This window comes from Mus pahari, chromosome 13 (genome assembly GCF_900095145.1).
Source record: "Mus pahari chromosome 13, PAHARI_EIJ_v1.1, whole genome shotgun sequence".
NCBI lineage: Eukaryota > Metazoa > Chordata > Mammalia > Rodentia > Muridae > Mus > Mus pahari.
In genome coordinates, this window is record NC_034602.1 from 91,779,237 (window position 1) to 91,805,229 (window position 25,993).

The 25,993-nt window shown below is 43.6% G+C and overlaps 1 protein-coding gene across 1 annotated transcript in view; it reads left to right on the plus strand.

The window, feature by feature from the left end:
- Positions 1-25,993, plus strand: part of Ptpn13 (protein tyrosine phosphatase non-receptor type 13) — a 178,626-nt gene that overhangs the window by 98,145 nt on the left and 54,488 nt on the right. Inside the window, exons 9-20 of the mRNA XM_021210241.1 lie at positions 606-687; positions 6,100-6,322; positions 8,201-8,275; positions 8,375-8,555; positions 9,230-9,383; positions 11,206-11,344; positions 12,105-12,257; positions 14,534-14,716; positions 17,867-18,029; positions 22,004-22,418; positions 22,558-22,652; positions 24,450-24,506. Of these exons, the coding sequence (XP_021065900.1) occupies positions 606-687; positions 6,100-6,322; positions 8,201-8,275; positions 8,375-8,555; positions 9,230-9,383; positions 11,206-11,344; positions 12,105-12,257; positions 14,534-14,716; positions 17,867-18,029; positions 22,004-22,418; positions 22,558-22,652; positions 24,450-24,506 (1,920 nt within the window). The remainder of the gene's footprint in view (positions 1-605; positions 688-6,099; positions 6,323-8,200; positions 8,276-8,374; positions 8,556-9,229; positions 9,384-11,205; positions 11,345-12,104; positions 12,258-14,533; positions 14,717-17,866; positions 18,030-22,003; positions 22,419-22,557; positions 22,653-24,449; positions 24,507-25,993) is intronic.

Sequence of the window (25,993 nt, forward strand, 5' to 3'; positions counted from 1 at the left end):
CTCTGAGCTTTCACCCCAACATCTGGCTCCTTAGTCTACCATGGTAAAATAAATGATTGAGATTTTGTAAAAAAAGAAAAACAAAAACAAGACACAACAACAAAAACACCACAGTTTAAACAAAGTCGTCAAAATGTTAAGATTGTAAAATGTTTCCTTTTAAAGGTGTCCTATCAAATAATAAAAGTTTTATAAAACAATGATAGTATTTCGTCTTATAGGAAGGAAGTCAATGTCTTTAAAACTTGCCACGACTAGCTTGGCATGGGACACACAGCTTTAATCCTAGTTCTGAGGAGGCAGAGGCAAACAGATCTCTGTGAGTTCAAGACCAGCCTGGTCTTGCAAAAAAAAAAAAAAAGCAAGTTTCAGGACTGCCAGGGCTACACAGAGAAACCCTGTCTCAAAAAGAAACATGAAATCAAACAGCAACAACAAAAACTAAGATGACCCAACCTCCAAAGACTTATATCCCCCGTCCTTCATCTGTGTACATGATTGCGAGTTGTATAAGTTACCTTTGTCACTAAGTGCCTGAGTTTTAGATGATACCGCTTTCATATTTTTATCATTTCCGCCACTATTATATTTTTATTCACAATTAGTAAGAAAAAGTGAAGCTTCCAAGAGGTTTGAATCCAGCAGTGGTCTTCCCGGAGTAGATGAAACTGGCCAGTCACGACCAAGGTATGGCTTTGGAGAGCACTGGATGCTCGTCCCAGGTGGTTGGGTTTGTATTTGTTTGCTTCTGCCTTGTTTGGTTTGGTTCTCATTAATTACAGTTGGAACGTGACTTCTTAAATTGTCAGTGCGAATGGATATAAAAATCAAGGTTAAAGGCATGGCGCTAAAAATCTGTGAAAACAGTAAACCTTTGTTTCTAAAATGTAAATAATTGATCTGTACCTTGAAAAGCTGGGGCAGGCTCAGGTATTCAGGGTGAAGTGGTTGAATGAATAATTAGATTACTACTATGTGAGCTATCAAGTAAGAAGTTAATTATTGGCTCACTGGTTGGCTTACAGAGCTGCTCTGGAGTATTCTAACACCTGTTTGGGGCTGTGTAGCATCCACGTCCATACTGGAATACTTGACAGGTTTCTTATGAGATGTCGGTGTCTGTGTGTGCTAGATCCGGGGCAGTTGTGCCACAGTTATATAAACTTTGTTTAAACTGAAAGAACTCTCAGGCAGGTGCTAGCTGTGTTGATGTATATCGCGGTCACCTGCACACAGCTGCCTGGCCTGAACACAGAGTGCCGAGTTCAGGTTTTTAAGATGACACTTGACATCCAAAGTTGGCTTGAATGTGTATTCCCAAAGCGTGAAGACACTGAACTCACTCTTGACTTCAGATGCTGCTGATTACAGGAGAATCATCTGGAAAATTTCAAAGATCTGTCCCTTAGCTAATGAATATGCCAGACAGTGTCCATACCTGTGAACTGCTAATAGACCATGTATTCCTAGCGGCATGGTTACAGCAGTTATTCATGGCTATGGCTCAGACAGTCAAGCTCATATACTAAAAGATTACTACTTGGTGGCCCACATCCTTTTCTTTCACTTCTTTTAAATTTCTGTAATATTTTTTTCTTTCTTGAAAATAATTTTCTGTTTACATAATGCCATTTTAATTACTACTTTGTTATGATGGACTCTGTAATTCTGTACTCAATATTACATGCTTTCTTGATGAAGCCACAGCGTTGGGATGAGCAGTAAGAAGCCAGTGTTAAATTACATTACACTCAGTGCTAACCTGAGGGAGAATTTTTTTAGAATTTCCTCCTCTGTATGTCTGATTTAGAAAAATTAAATCACCCCTTTGTAGTTTCAGTAGAAGAAGGACTAGAGATAGCCACTAGAGAGAACATTGAGATTGTGCATTAACTCAGATTTCAGTGTTACTTAAGGATACATTTCTTCAAAATAAGTCATCTTGGAAACTGTCCGTTTTCTCAATAAAGAATCTGAACCCCATGAGTCACGAGAGTCTTAATTTTGACGCTCTGAGTTTTATGTGAGGAAATGTGAACATTGGGGCCACCTTAATTTGCCACCCCATGTTTTAAGGGTAAACTGGCTTTAGGGACAGTGGCTTTATCTGGTGCTCACAGCAACTGAACTAGGTATAAATGTGGGGGAGAGACGTCTGGGACAGGGTGGTCCTACAGTGTGCACATGCTGTCACACGGAAACTGCTGAGCTCCCCCCTCCTGCCCACGGAAGTGCATGCAGACTAACTGCCCAAGCTCCTAGAGAGGCAGTGCAGGCGCTCCTGGCTGTGGGCCAGGGTTTCTGGTGACATACGGCCAGGAGCTCCTGATCGGTTCTCCATGGAGTGAGCTGTAGTTTTGCATGCTGCATGTGTGCTTCCTTGTGAGAAAATTTCCATTCCCTTCAGCTAGAGTGAAATGGCAAAACAAAGCCAGGGAGAGCTGTGGTTCCTGCTGTGGGGTGGGGAAGACATGAACCGGAAATGACGCATCAGGCGGGGCAGGATGACTCATTTCTGAGCTATCAAAAGTGTCTTTTAGTGACTAAAAAAGATACTGAGAGCTGTTTCCAAAGGGCATCTCTTAGCCTTTTCCTCTGCTTTAGCTCTTGAAGCAGCATTGCCCATTGCCTTTCCCACCGCCTCGTACATCAGCAGATAAGACACTCATTCTCCAGCGATGAAATATTTGTCTAGATCTGGAGCTTGTTTTTGTTTTTGTTTTTTCTTTTTTTATATCTCAAATGCTTCGGTTCTTAATGAAATGTTTTACATCTATATTGGAAGAGATAAACTGATAAGTCATTTTTGCTGTTAAGTTTAGTTCTAGTTAATGAAATCCACTTAATGAAATGTATTATTGGCGTTACACTGCACAGACTCAAGTTCTTCCTGCTTTTGACTCCGGGTGAGGTAAACCACAGAAACACATTCACTCATTCACTCAGCGGCTGCTGGGCATCCACCACATAGCAGATACTTTGAGGTACCAGAGGCAGAGCTGCGAAAATACACACAAGCAAGGCTCACACCAAGCACAGGTCACCCTAGGGATTCCTAGAGACAAGAGCTGGCCCTCAGACAATGGGAAGGAGGCAACAACACTCCGCAGGGTAGCAGGCATGTCAGAGAGGGGTTCTGGATCCTGCCTTACATGCTAGTGTGATCAGAGGAGGTGTCCCTCAAGGGGTGACACAGTGAGTGTAAAACTCAAGTGAAGGAGTGGGAGGGGTGTTCAGGTACAGAGGAGCTGAAGTAGGGGAGGGTGCTGGGTAGTTTGATGTCAGCTTGGCACAAGCCAAAGTAATCTGAGAAGAGGGAACCTCAATTTAAAAAATGCTTCCTTAAGACTGGGCTGGAGGCAAGCCTATAAGGCATTTTCTTAGTTAGTGGCCCAGCCCATTGTGGGTGTTGTCATCCTTGGGTTGGTAGTCCTGGGTTCTATAAGAGAGCAGCTGAGCAAGCCATGGGAGCAAGCCAGTAAAGAACATTTCTCCATGGCTTCTGCATCAGCTCCTGCCTCCAGCTTTCTGCCCTGTGTGAGTTACTGTCCTGACTTCCTTCATTGATAGATTATTCCCACCTGGCTTTTGGTCATGATGTTCCATCACAGCAATAGCATTCTTCCTTAATGAGAGGGAGACATGTCTCCTTTCCTATAATAGTGAAAAAGCAGTATGCCCACAGCAAAATGAATAAAGAACCTTGTATACTAGGGACAGTAGCCAAGAAATCAGGGCCCCAGTGGGTGAGCATGTCACAGATGCTAAGGTAAAGACTCTACATGTTAGGGAAGCCATGGATCACTAAAGGCACAAAAAGCCAAGATGTAACTTAACTTAGCATTGCAGTGTCTATGGCATGATGGGAAGAACAGAATGGCAGTCAAAAAGTAGGTAATGTAGACGGCACAGTCACTGCTAGAAGCGATCCAGATGCGGCTCTTATGGGCTGTCCCTTCAGGATTCAGTGCAAATGAGATTGGTAGTTTATAAGGAAGGAGAAATAAGAATGACTTTTAAGGTTGTGTCCTTAGCAACTGGTAAATAATTGCAAGAAGGACAGACATAGGAAAAAAGTAAAATGGCTTTGGTTTAGAAATGTTGAACACCTGCTTTGGTCCTTCTTAGAAGGAAAACAAAATACTCACAGGCGCAAATATGGAGACAATGTGTAGAGCAGAGACTGAAGGAAAGGCCATCCAGAGACTGCCCTACCTGGGGATCCATCTTATATACAGTTACCAAACCCAGACACTATTGTGGATGCCAAGAAGTGCTTGCTGACAGGAGCCTGATATGGCTGTCTCCTGAGAGGCCCTGCCAGAGCCTGACAAATACAGAGGTGGATGCTCGCAGCCAACCATTGGACTGAGCGCAGCAGGGTCCCCAATAGAGGAGTTAGAGAAAGGACTGAAGAAGTTGAAGGTGTTTGCTACCCCATAGGAAGAACAAAAATAGCAACCAACCAAACCCCCACCCCAGAGATCCCAGGGACTCAGCCATCAACCAAGGAGTACACACGGCTCCAGCTGCGTAGGTAGCAGAGGATGGCCTTGTCAGGCATCCATGGAGGAGAGGTCCTTGGTCCTATGAAGGTTCCATAGATGCCCCAGTGTAGGGGAATAGGACAGGGAGGCAGGAGTGACTGGTGGGTGGATGGAGGAACACCCTCACAGAAGCAGGGGGAGGGAGGATGGGATGGGAGGTTTCTGGGAGTGGGTGGGGGGAACCGGGAAAGGGGATAGCATTTGAAATGTAAATAAAGAAAGAAGCAGAGAGTAGTGGAGGAATGGCCATGCCGTGAGCCAGTACAGGATAGAGAATATGGAAGAACAGAAGCCGTGACTTCTGGAGGCAACATGGTCGCCTGCTGAAGAAGAGAGGGGGTCAGAAGGTTAGAAGACTCCCCAGATCCACATACCATAACCATGTGTGGAGATGGGAGAAATCTCTGAGTCAGACTGGCATGTTAATGGAGGGAAGGAGGGAGCAATAGAATGGAAAACACCTAGAAGAGGAGCAGGTGTTGTCCGGTCTTGTACTTAACAGGGATGGGCAAAGCACAGTGCAGGCTCAGGACCTGAGTTCTATCCCAAGGATCCCTGACAAAAGCCAGGGGTGGCACATGCTTTGATCTCTGGGGAGCAGACACAGGTAGATCCAAGCTCACTGAACAGCTGGCCTTGATAAATCAGCCAAGCCCGGTTTCTGTCCTCTGGGTCTGAAAAAACAAGATAGATACCTCCTAAGGAACAATGCCTGAGGCTGACCTTTGACCTTCACCCACATGACCACATCTGTTCACACAGATGAAAATACAAGAAGTAAAGAGAATGTCAGTGACCTTCAAGGCCTAGATGCATGGGAAAGCAACCCCTGACTTGAGAGCTACAGGGTAGGTAGTTCTTCTGAGGACTCTGGAGCGCTCCTCAGGAGGGACTCAGGGTGTTGACGGAAGTCTCATTCCATAGGCCTTCAGTCTGTGCATCGAGTTTTGTTTCTTTTCTCCCCTCCCCTCCAATCCCTCCCCCCTCCATTCTGACTCTCTTCCCTCTCTCCCTCTCCCCCTCTCCCTGCTCCTCTCCTCTCCTCATCTAGGAGATGAGACAGGAACCAGATTCAAAGATCAACTATCAGAACAAAGATTCTCTGATCACTCTTTTCTCTCGGGAAATTACAAAACATTACTATTATTTTATCAGGAACTGGACAAACATATAATATAATGAATATTATATATAAATAGATAAAAAGATTTTATATATTCTTTCTCTTATCATGCTACACTGTATAATACTGGCTCAGGTTCAGTTCTGGGACCCACATTAGACTGTAAACAACCACCTGTAACTCCAGTGCAGGAGAGCTAGTGTTCCTGGCCCCCACAGACACATGTGGTCTACATAAACTCACATAAGGACACAAATATATACAGTAATTAAAAATAAACAGTCTTTAGAAAAAATAAGTAATGTTTACACTCCTAATACCTTACTTGCCATGGAACTTGCTACATTATAGCCTTGAAACAGCTGGGGTTTTTTGTTTTTTGTTTCTTTTTAGCCAGACTTGCTTTTTCTTTTTCTCTCTTCTCTGCAGTAGACAATATGAAACGTCCCTTGAAGGCAACTTGATCAATCAGGACATGATGCTAAGGCGTCAAGAGGAAGAAATGCTGCAGCTGCAAGCCAAGGTGGCTCTCCGACAGTCGAGGCTGAGCCTGTATCCAGGGGACACCGTCAAAGCTTCCATGCTCGACATCTCTGGAGACCCGCTGAGGGAGATGGCCCTGGAGACAGCCATGACCCGGAGGAAGCTCAGGGTGAGGCTGCCCTCGTCCACTGTGTCCAGACTGGCCCTTTGATGGTCGGTAGTAGGTTTTCTTCAGTGGAACAGTCACAGATGAGCTACCTGTCCTGTGGTAAATAGCCTCTCACACATGTTCCTGTCTGAGACCCTTGCTAAACTCAGCAGGCCACAAAGAACAGGTTTTTTAAAAAGATCTGAGAGTAGAAGAAATACCGATTGGTAAGAGGAAGGCGGCTGGGGAGGGACAGAAGAGAGTAGTGGACTGTGGTTCTGGCCAGTTTCGTCATATACATGTACGGAAGTGTCGTGATGAAACCCATTGTTCATAATTAATATATGCTAATAAAACACTGCTATAGATATTCTAAAGATGCCTGTAGGTGAGATTGAGATTCCAAATTAGTTCTCATTGGGATTATATGTCTTGTGTGATGTTAAAATCAGTATTTAGCTTCTTAGATTATTTCAGTTTCAGAATGTCACTAGGTGGATTTAGAGTGTTTTAACTGTGTTATGATTTATATGTGTACCGGGGCACAGCTGTCCATGCCTATACTCTGTGCGCTCGAGACTAAGTCAGAGGGATCATGACTCTGAGAGTAGCCTGGGTGGCATAGAAATCCCGTGGCCAGCCCAGGCTGCACAGCAAGATCACATCTTTCAAAGAGAAATATACATGTATTTCCCGGCATCGTATATTTGTCCTTTTAGACTCAGGAGGTTGAAGCAAGCTCATTGTCTAGCAGTGTGAGGAATGTCTGGGCACCAGAGCACACGCATCTCAGGAGAAATGCTTGAGGGGGAAAGAACCAAAACAAAGACAAAAATATGAGTAACACACACATGATCCTCGTGGGCACCTGGCTTTATTCAGTATAACAGGAAGCCACTTCCTTATATTATAGTAAGGAATCCATTCGCCCGTAGTCAAGAGATGAGCTGTGGAGGTTCAGGCTCGTTCACCAACACCATCAGTAACATCATCTTGCGTTTTATGAGTGTTTTCCGTGCATATATGTCTGTGCACGCATGCATGCGTGCCTAGGGCCTGTAAAGGACAAACACCACACCGAGTTCCTGAGAGCTGGAGCGTCGGAGGGTTATGAGCTGCCGTGTGGGTACCGGAAAACTGGGCTGCAATCCCCCTCCATCAGGAACAGCCTGTGCTGACTGCCGGGCCCTCTCCCCAGCCCCGCCCAGCTCTTAGAGATGACCGGACTAATGCCAAGCCTCAGGGTCTCACCCCAGTGTTCAAGGCAGGAAGAAAAATGGTGGATCTCACATTCTGCTCAGGGAAGGCCTTTCTGTTTGCCATATTCTTCTTTAAGTACCAGGCCCTGAACATAACCGTGAACTGGAACTGCTTTCTCAAGGAGTATTGTGAACATTTCATCACCCTAATCTTTTATATGTGGAATTAATTCCTTAGACACTGTACCACTCCAAAGTTTTAGACTGACAATAAAACATAATTAAATGTATTCTAAGGTAAATGGAAGGAATTTAATGAAAGTTTGCCAGTTAAATGTTATAACTAACCCTGTATCAAAGCGCGGTGATAGACAGGATGTCATACAAACGACACGGGCCTCAGATGTGGTAATTCTCTACAAGCATGGGGGCACTCACATGCACAGACCTTTCCCCGCACCTTAGTTTTAGCCACCCACATGAATATATGTGTACACAGAGGTGCGCACACCATAAAAACCTCTGCATAAAGCGGGCTCCACTTCTAAGCAAAGCCCAGTGTCCTTCCCTCTAAGTTTCTATACTTTGTTTTGCAGCCTCTCGTTCTGATGTGTGCTTTGTTATTACTGCATTGTTGCCTTTTAAATAAGGACCTAGGATAAATAGTAAAAATAATGTATTCCGCTTGTATGACTCGCAGAATTTCTTTGGCCCTGAGTTTGTGAAGATGACAGTTGAGCCATTTGTATCTTTGGATTTGCCACGGTCTATCCTCGTAAGTAGTAACTCTGTCCCTCTTAGGACATCTGTCTGGTGACATCTGTCTCTACAGTCTAAGTGGTCGGGTGCTGCTTTAACCAAGACTTCTTTTCAGTCGCAGACCAAGAAGGGGAAGAGTGAGGACCAGCGGAGGAAAGTGAACATAATGCTCCTGAGCGGGCAGAGACTGGAGCTCACCTGCGACACCAAAACCGTCTGCAAGGACGTCTTTGACATGGTCGTGGCGCACATCGGCTTGGTGGAGCACCATTTGTTTGCTCTCGCCACCCGCAAAGGTATCTCCAGGTTCTCATTCAGAGTTCGCAGTGGAAAACCTGGCGTCAAGATGCCGCCCTGTACCTTTTATCAAGCCAGGCTTCATTCGGGGTGGGGCCGGGGGAGGGGGAGAAGAGTAATTAAATAGGCAGGTCGCGGGATGCTGAGAAGAAACAGAAGGCACTGAGAGACTTTTCCCGGGTTCATTCACTGTGTTTGTGAGGCTCTTTCCGTATCTATGTAGATTCATTTTTTTTAATGCTTGTGCCTTAAAAATGAATAATTCATCCTGTTAGAGTCACCCATTAAGTTTGCAATTAGTACTTTTTTTTTTTAATCCTGATTTAAAATAAAGAAAAGTAGCCCCAGCGGGGGAGGGGGGAAGAACTCGGACCCAGCTCCAGGACTTGCTTCCCCCACCCGAATCCTGATCTTACCGACAGGGAGATTGATGTCTGGGGTGGAGGAGGAATTTACTCTCACGGGAAGTAAAGCTGTGACCAGGGTCTCAGTCCAGGTCTGCTTGTCTGCCTGGTTTTGAAGACAGATCCACACAGAACCTAGCCATGTGCAGTGCCCAGCCCCTGCTGAGCTTCTGAACGACCCTGTTCTTTTCTTAATACATTCAACAGAAATGAAGACATCAAAGGAAAGCTCTCCATGCTTGCTGAATGCCTTTCTCATTCTGTTTCAGAGAATGAATATTTCTTTGTTGATCCTGACTTAAAATTAACCAAAGTGGCCCCGGAGGGGTGGAAGGAAGAACCGAAGAGAAAGGGCAAGGCCGCCGTTGACTTTACGTTGTTTTTCCGAATTAAATTTTTCATGGATGATGTTAGTCTGATACAGTGAGTGCACAAGGCTTTCTCTCTTGCTCTTTTTGGGCCCACTCTGCTGACCTCCTTAACTGACTGGCACAAACCCCTTGATTTGGATCCAGGACGATCTCTTTTTCATTTAAAAGAGACACAGCGGTCCTCCTCCATCCGTGTTCTTGCGGCCACGGTTTCAGTCACTAGTGCTCACTCATGATCAGAAGCTATTCTGGAAAATTCCATCCACAAACAGTTTTGACTCCTTTCTGTTATGTGGAGCTCTAAGTGTTTTGATGAAATCTGTCACGAGCTGTCCCTTCACCCCGGGTACCCGTGCAGCGTTCACCTCCTGCCTGTTAATTGCTTAACTGCCGCATGTCATCAGTTCAGTGACACCACTGTGCTCCTGTTCTCGAAGCCACTACTTACTGGTGGCTCCAAAGCACAGGAGTGGAGACTGGCAGCTCTCGCAGGCCAGGGAGCTATATTGTGCTTCCTTAAAGGGAGCAGGTGAAAACTCTTGGCCTGGTAAGGAAGGGAGACACTCTGTGAGACTGAGTTCCCTGTCATTGGTGATTAGCCTCTTACTGCCCTTAAACTGTACATTAGCCTTGACCCACAAGTGTGTGCTTAGGGAAATGCATTGTACAAGGTCTGGTGCTTTTCATAACTTCAGGTGTTTGTACAGCTTATGGAGTGTTCATACGGCCTGCAAACTAAGGGTGCTGTCAGTGTTGCCCTTAAACAATTTCTTTTTTAAAAAAATTTTTTTTTATTTAAAAAAAAAAAAACTATAATAAATTCTGGTCTCATTTTCTCCTCCCTTATTTCCCCCAGATTCTCCCCACTTACTCAACTCCATTCTCATTCATTCTCATTCTCTCTCTCTCTCTCTCTCTCTCTCTCTCTCTCTCTCTCTCTCTCTCTCTCTCTCCAATGTAAATAAACAAGAAAAAGAAATACAGCCGGCGTTGGTGGCGCACGCCTTTAATCCCAGCACTTGGGAGGCAGAGGCAGGGGGATTCCTGAGTTCGAGGCCAGCCTGGTCTACAGAGTGAGTTCCAGGACAGCTAGGACTACAAAGAGAAACCTTGTCTTGAAAAACCAAAGGAAAAAAAAAAAAAAGAAAAAAGAAAAAGAAATGCACACAGAAATCCTCAAAACCAGAAACCAAAATACACAAGTAAATGACCAGAAGACAAAAAAATAAATAGACAAAATAAAAAAGCCCAAACAAAGCAAAATGAGACAGAAGGTCTACAAACTACCACTGAGTTGGGTTTGTGTTGTCCACCTACTCCTGGGCATGAACCTGCTCTTAAGTATGGGTGCCACACCCGAGAGACTCCATTGGAGAAAATAATTTTTCCTTTGCAAGCAGGTATCAATTGCAGATAGCTTTTTGGTAATTGGTTGGAGCCTGTGTCCACATCCCACTCTCAGGCTTGAACCTATGCAGGCATGTATGTGCTACCAGTCTCTGTGCACCAGTCCTGTGTCGTGTGTGCACAACACACGTCACTCACCTTACAGTGTTTCACCACCTCTGCCACGTAGCTCCCTGAAGCCCGAGGGCTGGGTTTGATGGAGACATCCCCTTTAGGATTGAACACCCCAAAGCCTCTCAGTTTCTGCTCATTATCCTGCCGTGGCTCTCCCTTAGTTCCCATTTACTGCAAGAAGACGCTTCCTGATGGTTGCCAAGCGAGGCAGTGGTCGAACTTGCACTTTGAGTGCCCTAGAACAGCTAAATAACAACCGTAGTTGGAAACATGTATGTTAGAAATGGTGCCTATGATCAGAGTCCTCCCAGGGTTCGACCTCAGATGTCGTGGTATTGTGTGTATTTTAACAGACACGACCTAACGTGCCATCAGTATTACCTTCAGCTGAGGAAAGACCTTCTGGACGAGAGGGTGCACTGTGATGACGAGGCCGCCCTGCTCCTCGCATCCTTGGCTCTCCAGGCAGAGTATGGAGACTATCAGCTGGAGGTAGGCTTGCTTTCCCCGTGCCGGATGAAGTAGGTATCGGGAAATGTGTTCGTTTTCTATCTGTGCTTTGCTTTGCTTTGCTTCCCTGCTGGCGATCAAAACCAAGCCATGCCAGACAAGTGTTTCCCACCGAGTCAGCCTTTGCACTGTTCTTAGCGAATCATGGCTTACCTTACGATTATCCTAAACTCCTTTGGTTCCTCAAAGTGCCCTGGCTTACCACACATGGACCTGTCCCATACTTGGACTCTGATTATTCTGTTTAAAACTGTCTTTTTTGGAGGTTAGGGGTATCGAGCTCCAAACCCTCCATCCCTCGTGTTCTAAGCAATGAAGAGACTCAGTAGAGGATGCATTGGTCAAGCATGGGCTGGAGGGACCCTGCCTTCCACACAGATCCACACAGTGGCAGGCTAAACCGGGCAAAGGTCATGGTACAAAGAACCATGCTCAAAGCTCCATGTTCTTAAACGAAAGAGACCTAGTAAGAAGCAGATGACTAGAGCCCGCCCCCGTAGCAGCATCCTGCATTACCACATTACTCTTCAGCTGTCATGGCACAAGGCCCTCCGTGTCCTCTCTTGAGACTTGCCAGTAAGTCCAGCTATTCTAACTCCCCAAAGAAGAAAGAGATGCATTCTCTAGAGAGAGGTTAAAGCATTTCTTCTCTTGGCAGACACAAGAACTTTAAAGACAGGAGGAAGAGGCTGACATCAGTGACAGGCAGGGGGACTGTTGATGACAGCCTTCTTCCCCTTAGGTTCATGGCATGTCCTACTTTCGCCTGGAACATTACCTACCCGCCAGGGTAATGGAGAAGCTGGACGTGTCCTACATTAAAGAGGAGCTACCCAAACTGCATAACACTTATGCCGGCGCTTCTGAGAAGGAGACGGAGCTAGAGTTCTTAAAGGTAAGCATGCACCGTGACCAGTAATAAGCAGTGTTGCAGGTTCATAGAAGCTGGGGTCAGTATCTGACCCTCTGCAGTCTGCCTCAAACTATACCAGTTTAATTCTCATCTGTGAAAGAGAAAACGGGGCTCAAAGAACTTATGATGCTTTATGGTCGGGAGCACCGTGAGGGACAGAACTCTTACTTGAGCCCATGCCTGTTGCCTGCCTATGAATCCTGTGTCTTCACCCTGTTTTGTGTCTGAAAAATCAAGCTGTATCATAAAAAGAAACAGTTGAACTGACTGAGTAGGTGTGAGGGGCAAGTTCACACTCATTCTAGAACTGCCCTTCTGTTCTGTCACTGACTGTCAAAAGCCATTTGAGGAAAGCTTAAGACATGCAAGCGGATTTTTCTGGAGATAGCCCACCATTTTTCATGGCCTGCCATGGGTGAGCTCTAAGAATGCAGGGTCCTTAGAGACTTCATCCCAGGATTGCTTCTTGCGGTTGATGTGTCTTTCCTGTCACTATTATACAGCCTAATGATTCCTGGGCATTGGCCCACCTTATTGGGCAGACTTTCTGCAGATCAACATGAAGATGTACTCTCATATAGTAATGCTGTGTAGACAAGTTGATGATTTCATAATTCCTAATAATGATTTTATAGAGTTCCTAAATTTATACGAGTCCTCTATAGTATAGAAGCTGCAGCTAGAGCTCTGTAGACCTTCATGTGTCATAGGCTAATTGCACTAGAAAAAGAAATCAGGCTTGGAACAAATTTATGATGAAGGAAAGCATTCCTTTAGGTCAGGGATGAAATCATTCCCTGGTCACTAGAGGTCATGAACTGGGAATGGACCATGTATTGTAGGTACAAGAACAAAAAATAAAGCACTGACTAGTTTATACAGAACTTCAAAATTGGTAACACACAGGCAGATGACCATGCTAACTTAAGACATAAAAATTTTAGCTTTAAACTTATAATGAACTTCGGGGGGGGGGCTAGTAGCAGATAATGAATCTTTAGTGAGATACCAGTCTTAATGGAAAGATGTAAACAATTTTGCTGTAACCCTTTAAACCTTATTGATCTATGACATGAATTAGTGCCTTCAACTTACTATGAAATTATTGGAATGTAAAAATATTTAGAAGACCATATAATTTTTTTTCCCACCTTGTTGTTTGCCTGACAGTCATGTGAGATAATTTTAGAGACAGTATATATACTGAGAACAGAAAATCGTGGTTGTTGGAGCTTGCCATATGGAGCTTTGCTCCATCCACTAAATATGTGTGTGTGTGTGCGCGCGCGTGCGCGCGCGCGTGCATGAGTGTGTGTGAGAATGTGTATGTGTGTAAAGTGGTTTGAGCTTTTCATTCTCTGCTTTATCCAGAATGAGTAAGTGTTTTTTCTTAGAACCTGAATTTTCTCTCATTTCCTTCTTTTATTCTTTCTTTTCTTTTTACTCTGGTTCACGAGGAGTTAAAGAACTCGAACCTCCCACATTTTCAGTGAGGGACCCTATAGCCAGAGAGAAAAGAGACTATTAACTAAGACTTTTCTTTTTCTTTCTGTCTTTTTTTTTAAAGATTTATTTTATGAATGTGAGGACACTGTGGCTGTCTTTAGACACATCAGAAGAGGACATCAGATCCCACTACAGATGGTTGTGAGCCACCATGTGGTTGCTGGGAATTGAACTCAGGACCTCTGGAAATGGTTCCAGGTTCCAGTTCTCATAACTGCTGAACAATCTCTCCAGCCCAAGCCTTTTCTTTTTCTTTTTTCCCCTTAATTCCTTGCTGCTAACAGCAGGAGCTAGTCATCAGAAGCCAGTGGCTTTTGGTCTGAGAATAGCATAGAGTCAAAGGAAGAGAAAAATTCATAAATAGTAAGCAACTTTAGCCCCACAATCAGTGACAGCCACCCATTGCTTACCTCCCTGGGAAACCTTGTGACGGCAGGGTGGTCACCAGCAGCTGACTTCTTTTGTTCCTGCTATGGCTTCTTGTTGCTTCTCTTAGTGTTTTTCATGTGCTGGCTTAGCACTCTCGGCCTCATCCACCCCTTACATGTTCTCTAAGTGTCAGACACTTGACTCCTTCCTCCGTTTAGCCCTCTGATGTGGTTTGGGTTTCTTTTCATTTGTCCTTTAAAGTGAGTACTTGGAATACATTTTTGGAATATGGATGTCACATGTTACAGAGTGTGCTGACCCGCCTAACCCAGCCCCTGTACACCTCTGTTCATGCATGTGCACCACTCTGTGTGTTCCAACAGGTCTGCCAAAGGCTGACAGAGTATGGAGTTCACTTTCACCGGGTGCACCCTGAGAAGAAGTCACAGACAGGGATACTGCTGGGGGTCTGTTCCAAAGGTGTGCTGGTCTTCGAGGTTCACAATGGAGTCCGTGCCTTGGTCCTTCGCTTCCCGTGGAGGGAAACAAAAAAGATTTCCTTTTCCGTATGTCTACTTTAAGCTCATTTTGTTATATCGTTAGCTGGTATAAGCAATTTTAATTGTAACACGTTTCTGGCTTTCCATGGTAAACCTTAGTACTACATAAAACTTTCTCCTTTTTAGTTGTAGGCGATCTTACTGAGATTCTGTTTCTGGTTTTGTTTTGATTTTCCCAAAGCCTAGGGACACATTCCTAACTGGTTATATGCTCAATTAACTTGAGTTAAATTGCAACTGAGGTGAACTCTCTACTAGATGAAAACTTATTCTGCAGCCAGCCATACTGTCTCACATAGAGGAACACCCCTGATATTTTTAAGATAGATGATTATCTGCCTGTGAAGCTCAAGGGTGGATCTCTCATAGGCCTGTTATGTGAGTCCAGAGGTCCCGTGACCACTGAGTTTTATAAACTAGTGCCATGACTTGCTGAAATTTTAGATTTTAGAGCCTAACCTCTACAGTGATATTATTAGAATAACGACTTTTAGTGGGGGATGGGAAATGCATTTAAAAAGGAAGTTATCTCTAAAAGCATATTCTGATCTTGAATGTGTAGTGTCTGCACATCGAAGTGTCATCTGGCACACCTCAGAGAAGAACAAAAATACATTTGTGTATTTATGGTCTAATGATATTTGAGGACTACTGATATTTGGGCTGACATAGGTTCTCACAAAAGTAATATTCATAAGAATATAAAGATTATGCTGTACATTGAAAAAGGCACCTTTAAAATCAGCTCTAGACCTGGGGGTTAGTTCCTATGAAATGGAGTTTCCCTCTGGGATTGACAGATAATAGTTTATTCATCCAGGAAAGTCCATACTACCTTTCATCTTTTCAAAACCATTGAAACAAGAGATTTCCTGGACTTAATTTAATTTTTCCAAGTGGACACTTAGTAGAACAAGTTTTTGAAGGAAACTTAGATGACGTTATCCTCTACCCGTCTCAGTTCTCTCAAGCCGTCCCTCGGGTGCACTTCCTGTCCATCCAATCAGCCAACAGACGCAAGCATTCTGCTAATTTGTCTCAAACAGCACATTGTGTGTAATGCAGCATTCTGTAATTACTCTGGTCCTCTAGGTCCCTCTGGCAGGGGCTCTGCATGCCATTGGCTGTTTATTCTAGATCCCTGTCCTGCAGCTCTTTTGAAGATTGAGTAGATTCTGCCTTCCATGCTGATCACTAGATTTACAGCAGTGGACTTTAGTGTCTTTGAGAACTGTGTGGCAATAGTTAAGGGGTACATTTGTTAGGGATAAAAATATAGCCAGCCACCTGAACAATTACTAGGTGTGCCCATAATCAAGATTCCAGGTTGATGTCACTGTATTTTTAACCTATTCTAAAACTTGCTGGGTTTTATTTTTAACAAAGTGAAATCGGGTTCCATCCCAGAGATTCAGGAACAACAATATCTACCTAGAACTTAATGTTGCTCTAATTTACTGCATTTATTATAATGTCGTTTTTTCTGTCATTTTTATTGTTGCATTTTGTTTATGGTATTAGTATTAGTTTCTAATTAAAAACTATAAAGATTTTTTTTTAATTTCATTTTATTTATATGAGTACACTATAGCTGTCTTCAGAGACACCAGAAGAGGGCATCAGATCCCATTACTACAGATGGTTGTGAGCCACCATGTGGTTGCTAGAAATTGAACTCAGGACCTCTGGAAGAGCAGTCAGTGCTCTTAACTGCTGAGCCCAAGTATAAAGATCTTTAATGTAAACTTATATAAGAAGCCTATTTAAAATTTTATACATCAGTAAAGCCGCAGTATTTTAGGTAATATTCTCATCTTATAATTTTGGGCTCTTATTAATCTGACTTTTCTGTGCCTATTTCTATGTTTGAAGTAAAGATAATAGAGACTAATTTGCATAGTACGTAATAGGTGGAATAGAATCTAACCGCACTTAAGAAAATGTCCATTATTTGCTGTGTCCCCTGGCTTGTTAGATGCATCCTTTTTAAAGGTGTAGGGAACCACTTGCAAACTTCAGCACAGACCACAAAATCTAGAAGATCTCTTCTGCAAGTTACATCATCTTTCAAGAAATATCAGCCAAATGAAATTGGTTTATTATTTTTCTACTTTTCTTGAACTTGGCAAAAATAGTCATCTCTAAATACTTTAAGTATTTAAGTCTCAAGCTTTATCACCTGGTATCACTTCTGTAATGTGTTTCTTTTCTTTATCCCCACCCCCTTGTTGTCTGGGAGGCCATGTGCTCATGCTGCCAATGCTGGTCCTGAGTTCCCAGGCTCCAGTGCTCCTCTTGCCGCCGCCTCCTCCTCACATGTACCTGGGAATGCAGGGATGGAATGGACCTCCCCTGTCCAGCTACCTACATTCTCCTTGACTTCCCAGATGTGCCACCACAGCTTTGTAACCCCCAGATTCTCCTTCGCTGAATCATAACTCTAGCATTACTGTTAATTTTAAAATGTCTTTAACTGTTATGTACTCAGGTTGCTAAATACATTGTTCTTATCATTTTTAGTAATATTCGCGAACATTCCCATCAACTCAAAGTATAAATGTGATTTCTAAAACTTACTTCAATTTCTGAAAGATGTTCAAAATACATCCATCCATGAACACTGCCTTACAGTAACCCTGGACACTTTAAGATTTACTTGTATTTATTTTTTGTGTATTGGTGCTATGCCTACATGTATGTCTGTGCCACCTGCATTCAGTGCCTATGGAGGCCAGAGAGGGTTTTGGGTCCCCTAAGCTGGGATTACACCTACGTATTAGGTGCTAATAGTCAGGTCCTCTGTAAAAGCAGCCATTGCTTTAACCACTGACCCATCTCTCCAGCTTCACTGCCCCCCCTCACCCCTGGCAGTATTTCAAAATTTTTCTTGATGATGAATGGAATACAGTGATTGAAGCTACAATTCCTGAAATTGGCAATTAATACTAATTTATGTGTCTACTTTGTTTAGTTATAGAACTATAGTTCCTACATTTATATTTATATTTGGTATCAGTTAAAGGATGTTAAAGGATACTTATCCTAATAAATGGGAATATAAATATCTCTACGTATTAACTATAGGTTAAAATATTTGGTCATATAGAAAGTCATGGGGAAATTTCCTAATTACAAATACCTCTATTACTATTACAGAAGAAGAAAATCACGTTACAGAACACGTCCGATGGAATCAAGCATGCGTTCCAGACAGAGAGCAGCAAGGCATGCCAGTACCTGCTTCACCTGTGCTCCTCCCAGCACAAGTTCCAACTGCAGATGAGGGCGCGGCAGAGCAACCAGGATGCCCAAGACATAGGTAAGGGGGCGTGGCCTGCTTCCTGTGACTCGGGGGGCGTGGCCTGCTTCAAGTAACTCCGTGGGAGGGGGAAGCTGCCTAACTCATGTGACTCTAGGGGAGTGGCCTGCTTCACACAGCTGGCACCAGGATGTATGCATGATTTCTACTACACATTTTTAAAAGAAACTGGAAACGTGTTTAGAATGAAACTTCACAGTGCATCCCTTCGTCTAACTTAAGTCTATAAAGTTGCCAAGCCAGCATCCTGTTCACTTGGAAAACAGTACTGCAGAGAAGCATGGGCTCTTCAGAAGGGTTTAAAAGGTTCAACCACGGAGGAGGTTACAGCTATGAAATGATAATCTGCAGGGAGGTTTTAAATTATCCCATTTCACACATGTGAGCGTTTTGCCTGACTGTATACCACATGTGTACAGGGCTCACAGAAGCCAGGAGAGAGAATCGGCTCCTGTGGAAATGTAGTTACTGATGGTTATGAACCATCCTGTTTGCTGGGTCCTGTGGAAGGGCAGCTATTGCTCCTAACTTCAGAGCCATCTTAATGGATGATAACGTGTGGGCTCCGGGATCCATATGACTCAAAGGAGGAAGGCCTGAGCTCTGAGAGGTGACAGTTGACTTAGATATGAAGTACAAATGTTAAAGAGTTTGGAGATCAGTGTGGGAAGGACCATGGCAGACGGAGTCCAGGCAGGGCAAGTGGCATTCCAGCAGTGAATCACCCCTGCCTGGAGGCTGTGATAAGTAACCATAGCAACCAAGACAGAAGGTTTTCAGCTGCAAAAATAACCCAGCTCTAGTCAGGAATCTCTCAGACAGGGCTGAGATTTCAAGCTGATTATGCACAACCACATGTTGAGATTAAAGATTTGAAATTACTTCTTTCTAGTAAATCCTTACAGACTTAAGTGGATCACTCTGAAGTATGTGAGTTAAAGTTTAATAAAATACACGGGTGACCCATGTTTCTGAATGCTTTTCTGGGACTTTCTCATTCTGAAGTCTTATAGAAAAGGTTTTTCAATCCCATGGCCTAGGGGAAGACAACTGTGAATACATGTTTCTCACCTCTCAGGATCAAAGTGGAGACCATGTGTTCCCCTAAGGGAAAGATTCTAGGGGCTTATGGGAACCTGCAAAATCACAATCTTTGGAAGTTGGGTCCCCAAGATCTGTCTGCATTTTAACCTAATTGCCTCATATATAATTTTTAAAATACGATAGTCATGCCTTTTAGCAAATTACCTTTTACTGTGTTACTTTGCTCTGCTAAATATTGTACGTGCTTTTAGATATTAAAGTACAAGAAGATACCAATCCTATTATAGCTATCAGCATTCCTGCTTGGATCAATGCTCGGAACAAACCAGAACTGAACCGTGATAGAGCGGGGAATCAGAAAAGTCTCAAGTTGAAGCTTGCACAGCTTACACAGAAAGTACAGTTCGGGTCTCCCCGATCCAAATTTTAGGTATGGGGGGGACCAAAAATGTTCCATATTTTTCAGCTTTTGAGAGGTTAGAGTATCTGCAGACACATATCTGTGTGTGAAGGATGGGCCTTAACACTAAAGAGAATCTGTCCCTGCCTCATCTTCACGTTACACGCGTGCACCTACAGGTGATTGTAGATGCTCTGTTTTGTGTTCTGACTAGAACCTGTCAAAGGAAGTCAAGTGCTGAGCTTCCATTTGAAATGTCTGTTTAGCTCTTAGAGGATTTTAGATTTTAGATTTTTACATTAGGGGAATGCTTGAGTATAATCATGCATGATTATCATCTGAAGGAAAATTCCTTATGTTTAAACCAGACTGTTAGAGACTCAGAAATCTCAGTCATGCTTCAAAAGTTCTGTTCTGTAGTTCTTCAGTCTGTAAATTACTGTTACAGTGATGGTCTGTGTATCAAAGAGTTGTTACAAAGTAACATTCATACCAATAGAGCACTTCAAGTGTATCCAGTAGATGGTCTATATGTGAAAGGGTTGTTACAGAGTAACATTCACACCAATAGAGCACTTCAAGTGTATCCAGTAGATGGTCTATATGTGAAAGGGTTGTTACAGAGTAACATTCATACCTATAGAACACTTCAAGTGTATCCAGTAGATGGTCTATGTGTGAAAGGGTTGTTACAAAGTAACATTCATACCAATAGAGCAGTCCCTCTACTACTAATCGGCAATATGGCGCCACAAGTGCCGATAGTAATTGTGGAGGTAGCAGCAGTAGTAGACACTACACTGGCACTGTGCTGTTGCTTCTGTGCTACACATTGCATGCCACACAGCAGGAGCATGGTCATGTACAAATAGTCTTAGGAAAGAAACTGAATTTTCAGTCTCATTTTCTTTCTCCACGAAAGGGAGCACTGTGCACATGTCACTAACTCAGTTGCAGCTACAGGGCTGCAAGCTTCAGTCTGAAGCACAGCCCTGCTGTTAGACTCCAGCTCCTATTGCCTTAACTGTTGGTCCACGCTGACGTATGTTCCAGTAGAAGGCAGTGGGATGGATGAGGTCAGCAGTGGTTATACTCACATCCTGTGTCTGAGGCAGTAGCTGTGGCATTTGAAAGGGACCGTCCTTGCCATGTTTAGGAAACAAAACCTAACAGAACTGGTCACCATTATTGCTACCATCGATGGTGTTTGCCATCTTTGCATTGATTGTTTTCTTCTTAGATTGCAGTCTTCTCATAGTAAAGAGAACTCAAACAATGTTTACCGCTCTAATAAAGACCCCACACACCAAGTTTAAGATGATTAGGAATTCTGTGGTATGAATGAAGATCTTGAATTCTGCTTCAGTCACAGACAAGGACCACTGCCCCTGATGATAATGGGGCCTGTTAACTCAAGGCTCATTTTTATGTATAAACATTAAAAATCACAATGCTTTTCTACCCATTGTAAATACTATTAATCTTGTATGCAGTAGAAGATAAGAGAAATGATATCTAAGTCATCTGTCTGACACGATGTCACACCCAACTCCCGACAGAGTGCTCCCCTATCCTGCGGTTACAGTGGGGCCCGGAGAGCCGTGCGTGGTCCTGTTAACCTAACTCACAAACGACAAAATTACCCAAGGCTCTGTTGCTTAGTCATCTTGTGATACAGTGATTTTGCCAAGAGCTGCAAATGTCAAATACTGCTGTGGGGATGGAGAAGAACCAAGGACTTGATCTAAAAGTTTTCTAAATTTAACTTCTAACAGCAGGCTTTTTGGTCTTCATTGAGTAGTAAACAAAATTTACATATAGACAATTCTCATTTATAGATATGAAAAGGAAGGGGAGACGTCTGGGGCCTTTGATGGTTCATTTGGAAGGTGGTGGAGACGGGAAAGCGGGGTTGGCGTAGGGGTGACTTAACATGAGAATTCATCCCAAAGGCTCACCCCAGCATCGTTGAGCTTCAGCTGGCATGGTGTACAGTTGTGGTGTACTCAGTCACAGTTCCTTTGTGTATCTACAGAGGGCTACACCATCTTCTCAGCCATACAAAGCTTTGTAACAGTGATGAAGGACTTCTCCGCAGAGCTGCTTTTCCAGACATGAAAACCCATCTGCTCTCCTTCCCCCTTCTCCCCATTCTTAGTTTGCTGGTATTTTAGCAGAAACGCTGAGTGTTAAATGCCCTCTTTAAGTGTGTAAAGCCATAAGGGATTTGGGTGCGCCAGCCTAAGTCACAGACATCACGCATGGGATGAAAGAGAGTTCATAGGCGAAGTAGGAAGTACTTAGGCTTAGGCTGGCAAAAGCTCAAAGGATGGAGAGATGTGTCAAAGCCGGATCTTGTAATAAGGATGGAGAGATGTGTAAAAGTGGGACCTTGCAACTCTTTCTGAAACCCTGCCAACTTTGCAGCTACCAGCCAATGCTTAAAACTTGCATGCTGTATCCCACCAATTAAAATAACTCTTCTCATAAAGGTGTTTCTGTCATGTAAAGAAATCCTATTTCCTTGTAGAGAGAGCCTCGTTTAGGAGCCTGAACCTGCAAGCTGAGTCTGTTAGAGGATTTAATATGGGCCGCGCAATCAGCACGGGCAGTCTGGCCAGCAGCACCATCAACAAACTTGCCGTCCGACCCCTGTCAGTCCAAGCTGAGATTCTGAAGAGGCTATCCAACTCAGAGTGGTCGCTTTACCAGCCCCTGCAAAACAGTTCAAAAGAGAAGAATGACAAAGCTTCCTGGGAGGAGAAGCCTAGAGGGATGAGCAAATCCTATCACGATCTCAGTCAGGCCTCTCTCTGTCCTCACCGGAAACAGGTCATTAACGTGGAGGCCCTCCCACAAGCCTTTGCGGAGCTGGTGGGAAAACCCTTGTACCCGATGGCGAGATCTGACACAGAGTCACTGGCAGGACTCTCAAAGCTTGATAAGTAAGAGCACGATCGATCGACTAACCCGGAGTAAATCCTTTGCAGCCCCTCCTGTCGTGCGTTTGTTTTCCTTTCATTATTTTCACCATGTTCTTTTTGCATTGACACTCCCCCTCCTGCCTTCCTCTTCCCTCTGTAGTTCAAAGTCTGTTGCCAGTTTAAATAGAAGCCCCGAAAGGAGGAGCCATGAATCAGACTCATCCACTGAAGACCCTGGCCAAGCATATGTTGTAGGTCAGCACTGCCAAGCTTTCTTCTCTCTTGCTTTCTCCCGTAGCTCACACACTAGTGAGGCGAGCAGTCATGCTAACTGCCAGTCTGTTGCTATGGATTCCGTCTTCTTCTCCTCGCTCAGACTGAATGCTTAAAATGCCTCAAGTAAAACTCTGAGTGACTTTGGGACTGCTTCATGCCAGCACTCCTTAGCTTGCTCTTGGTCGGGGAGGCCCGGAGCATCCTAGAGAGTGCCCAGGCGTCGCACACAGCGCTGCCATCCCCTGGCTGCGTCCCACAAATCTCTGGGAGTAGGCTCTGAGAGTGCTATGCTTGCTTCTTTAAGGATACATTAGGTTTCTACTATTTTAAAAGCAGGTTGATGTCCTCCAAAACCTTAGATAACTTGATGCAAACCTTTGTGGTTGATAGTCGGCATTTTTTAATTGGCTTAACTTTTCTTCAGATTTTTACCTGCTTGTTACTTGGGACCAGTTAATTACCTTAGATTTAGAAATTGTGTGATTCTCAGTGCAGTGAGATGTTGTATTTATGTAGTAACTACAGCAGAGGAGACTGAAATCAGAAGTTTGTGAGTTCAAGACCAAGATAGTAAGACCCTGTCCCCATTAAAGGAATGGAAGCTATTTCTATGACAGTGTACATCCATGGTTTTATACATATATCTGAACATCACCGTAAGTTGAACAGTTTTTTGCCTTGTGCATCATGAAAAGGAAATCCCAGTGAAGCCCCATCAAGAAGTGTAGATATTCAAGCACAGAAAGCTAAATCGCTGCCCAGAATGTGAGCAGCTGAAGGGGCAGAGAGAAGCAGGTCTCCTCCTGACGAGGCATCAAATTCTACTCATTTTTCTCTTTAGACACAAAGTTGAGCCCTAATTATCTGAAGTGCAAACTTACTTTGCATTTTGTAGTTGGATTGGAGACACATAAAATAAAGGAAGTCGCAGGAGAAGTCTGTACGGTAGCTGATAGGTATTTGTGGCACACTGCATGACGTTGTGAATGGAGGCCTCGACATCTTTCAGAGATTATGCTATCGTCAGTCGAGACAGAGCCAGTGGGAAAGTCTGGAGCACTTATAGGGCGCAATTTCATCCCATAGGGTAAACTTATGTCGAAAATTAGAGTAAGAGATTTTCACATTATGCTTCCATAGAATGAGGTCTCACGAGCTGTAAGCCTACCCCATCAGGAAGGCTTCGATCTGCGTGAAAGGTCTGTGATACATCAAGGGAGTTAGGGCTGTTCAGTAAGAAGTCCTTGGTACCCTGCCGTGGGAGTGCGTGATATGTAGTCCCAGCACCTGTGAGGTAGAGGTAAGAGTATAAGGCTGTGTAGTGGGCTTGAGGCTAGCCTAAGCTATATGAGAACCTGGCTCAAAAAAAGAAAAAACAGAGTAGAGATTCAGAGATAAAGTAAATCTATAAGATCCACTTAATTTTCTGAATTAATTTTTATTTTATCCATCCTCATTGAATATTACATTTTCTTTTAACATTTGGTCAAGTGCTTTTGAAACTCATTATAAATGTTTCACATTTGATGTATCTGTCATTGTCAGAAACACCACATTTGAGTTTAAACTTATGGGCCCAAACAAGTAAATACGCTTAATTACTATTTGAAAATATTAAGTATTCCCTGTGATAAGACATTTCTCTCAGTGCAAGCCAAGGAAAACAGTGCGGCCTTAATGTTTCAATGATCTTTGTGAATTTTTTCAGAAAAAAAAATTACTTCTATAGTTTCTGGCCATTTTATAAAATGTCTAATAATTTAATTTATACCACAGGAATGAGTTTGCCTAGCTCTGGAAAATCTTCATCCCAAGTCCCCTTTAAAGACAATGGTAGGTGTACAAGCTGTTCGCCTGATTTCCGCCCGACCCTCTCTCTGTTGTTCCGTGCATACTGATCTGGATGTAAGTGGGGGGATTGTCCCATGCCAAGGATTTAGGCCCGTGGGACAGTAAAAGGGGCGTGGTGTTCTTCCATGTCACCACAGGGTACTGGTGCCAGGGGTTTCATTATTGCTGACAAAGGAAATGAATGAGAAGTTAGGAAAGGACATTGCTGGGAAGGCTAAGATGGTAGTCAGGGAGAGAAAGTCTTGAGGTAATTCTAAAGGGATGCTTGAGCTAGTTTTGTTGTTGTTGTTGCTGTTGTTGCTGTTTCAAATACCAAGAGTGTATACACAACAGCCTCACAGAGTAGGGTTTTTCTTGAAGCAGCAGAGATGAGCATTTTAGATCAAGGGCACAGTTTGATTAGAGACATGGAAATATAAGCCGAACTAATAGCAAGAGTATTGGTGGGAGCTCACAGGGCAGCATGAGTTCAGGGGACACAGGGGTGCTGGTGCAGAAGCTCATGGTGCAGCGTGAGGTTGGGGGACACAGGGGTGTTGGTGCAGAAGCTCACAGGGCAGCCGGAGGTCAGAGGACACTTTGGGAGCAGTTTTGAGACTTATCCTGAGTGTTAGAACTAAAGACTTTAAACATGAGCCTTTTCAACTTAGACCCCCAAGAAACAAAACTGGAGTGGGAGACCAGGTGTGTGGACAGTGACGTCAGTCTGTACTCAGATTGTTTGTAATTTAAATGTAAAGAATTGTTACATCTTACTTGGTCTTTCTAACAGCTTCATGGGTAGGAAAAAAAATATTTCATTAGTATCTACCTATACATAACTTTGTTCCAAGTCTTACCCTTAAATCCTGAAAGCTGAATTAATGAAAAGCCTAGTGAGAATGAAGAAGGTTTGCAAGGAAAGTTGGTGATGTCATTGGCTGGTTAGAGCACTTGTTCTTGCAGAGGACCTGGATTTGGTCTCCAGCACCCATATGATAGCTCACAAAGGCCTGTATCTCCAACTCCAGGGGATCTGATGCCCTTTTCTGGGCTCTTTGGGCACCTGCACTCAGACTAATATCCACACAGAAATAGACACTTGTGCACATAATTCAAAATATAAATAATAATATAGCTGAATTTGATGACTCTAAATGTAGTTCTAATTTTCCTGCTAGTAAAGGCAAAAAAGGAAATTGTGAAGTTGAACCATATAGAATTGTGCTGTGGAGTAAGGTTGGACCATATAGAATTATGCTGTGGAATGAAGCTGGACCATATAGAATTGGTGCTATGAAGTAAGGTTGGACCATATAGAATTGTGCTGTGGAGTGAAGCTGGGCCATATAGAATTGGTTCTATGAAGTAAGGTTGGACCATGTATAGCTGATGTTGTGAGGTGAGGTTGGACCATACAGAACTGTGCTGTGACGTGAGGTTGGACCATATGGAATTATGCTTCTGTGGCCAAACTTCCAGCCCCAGCA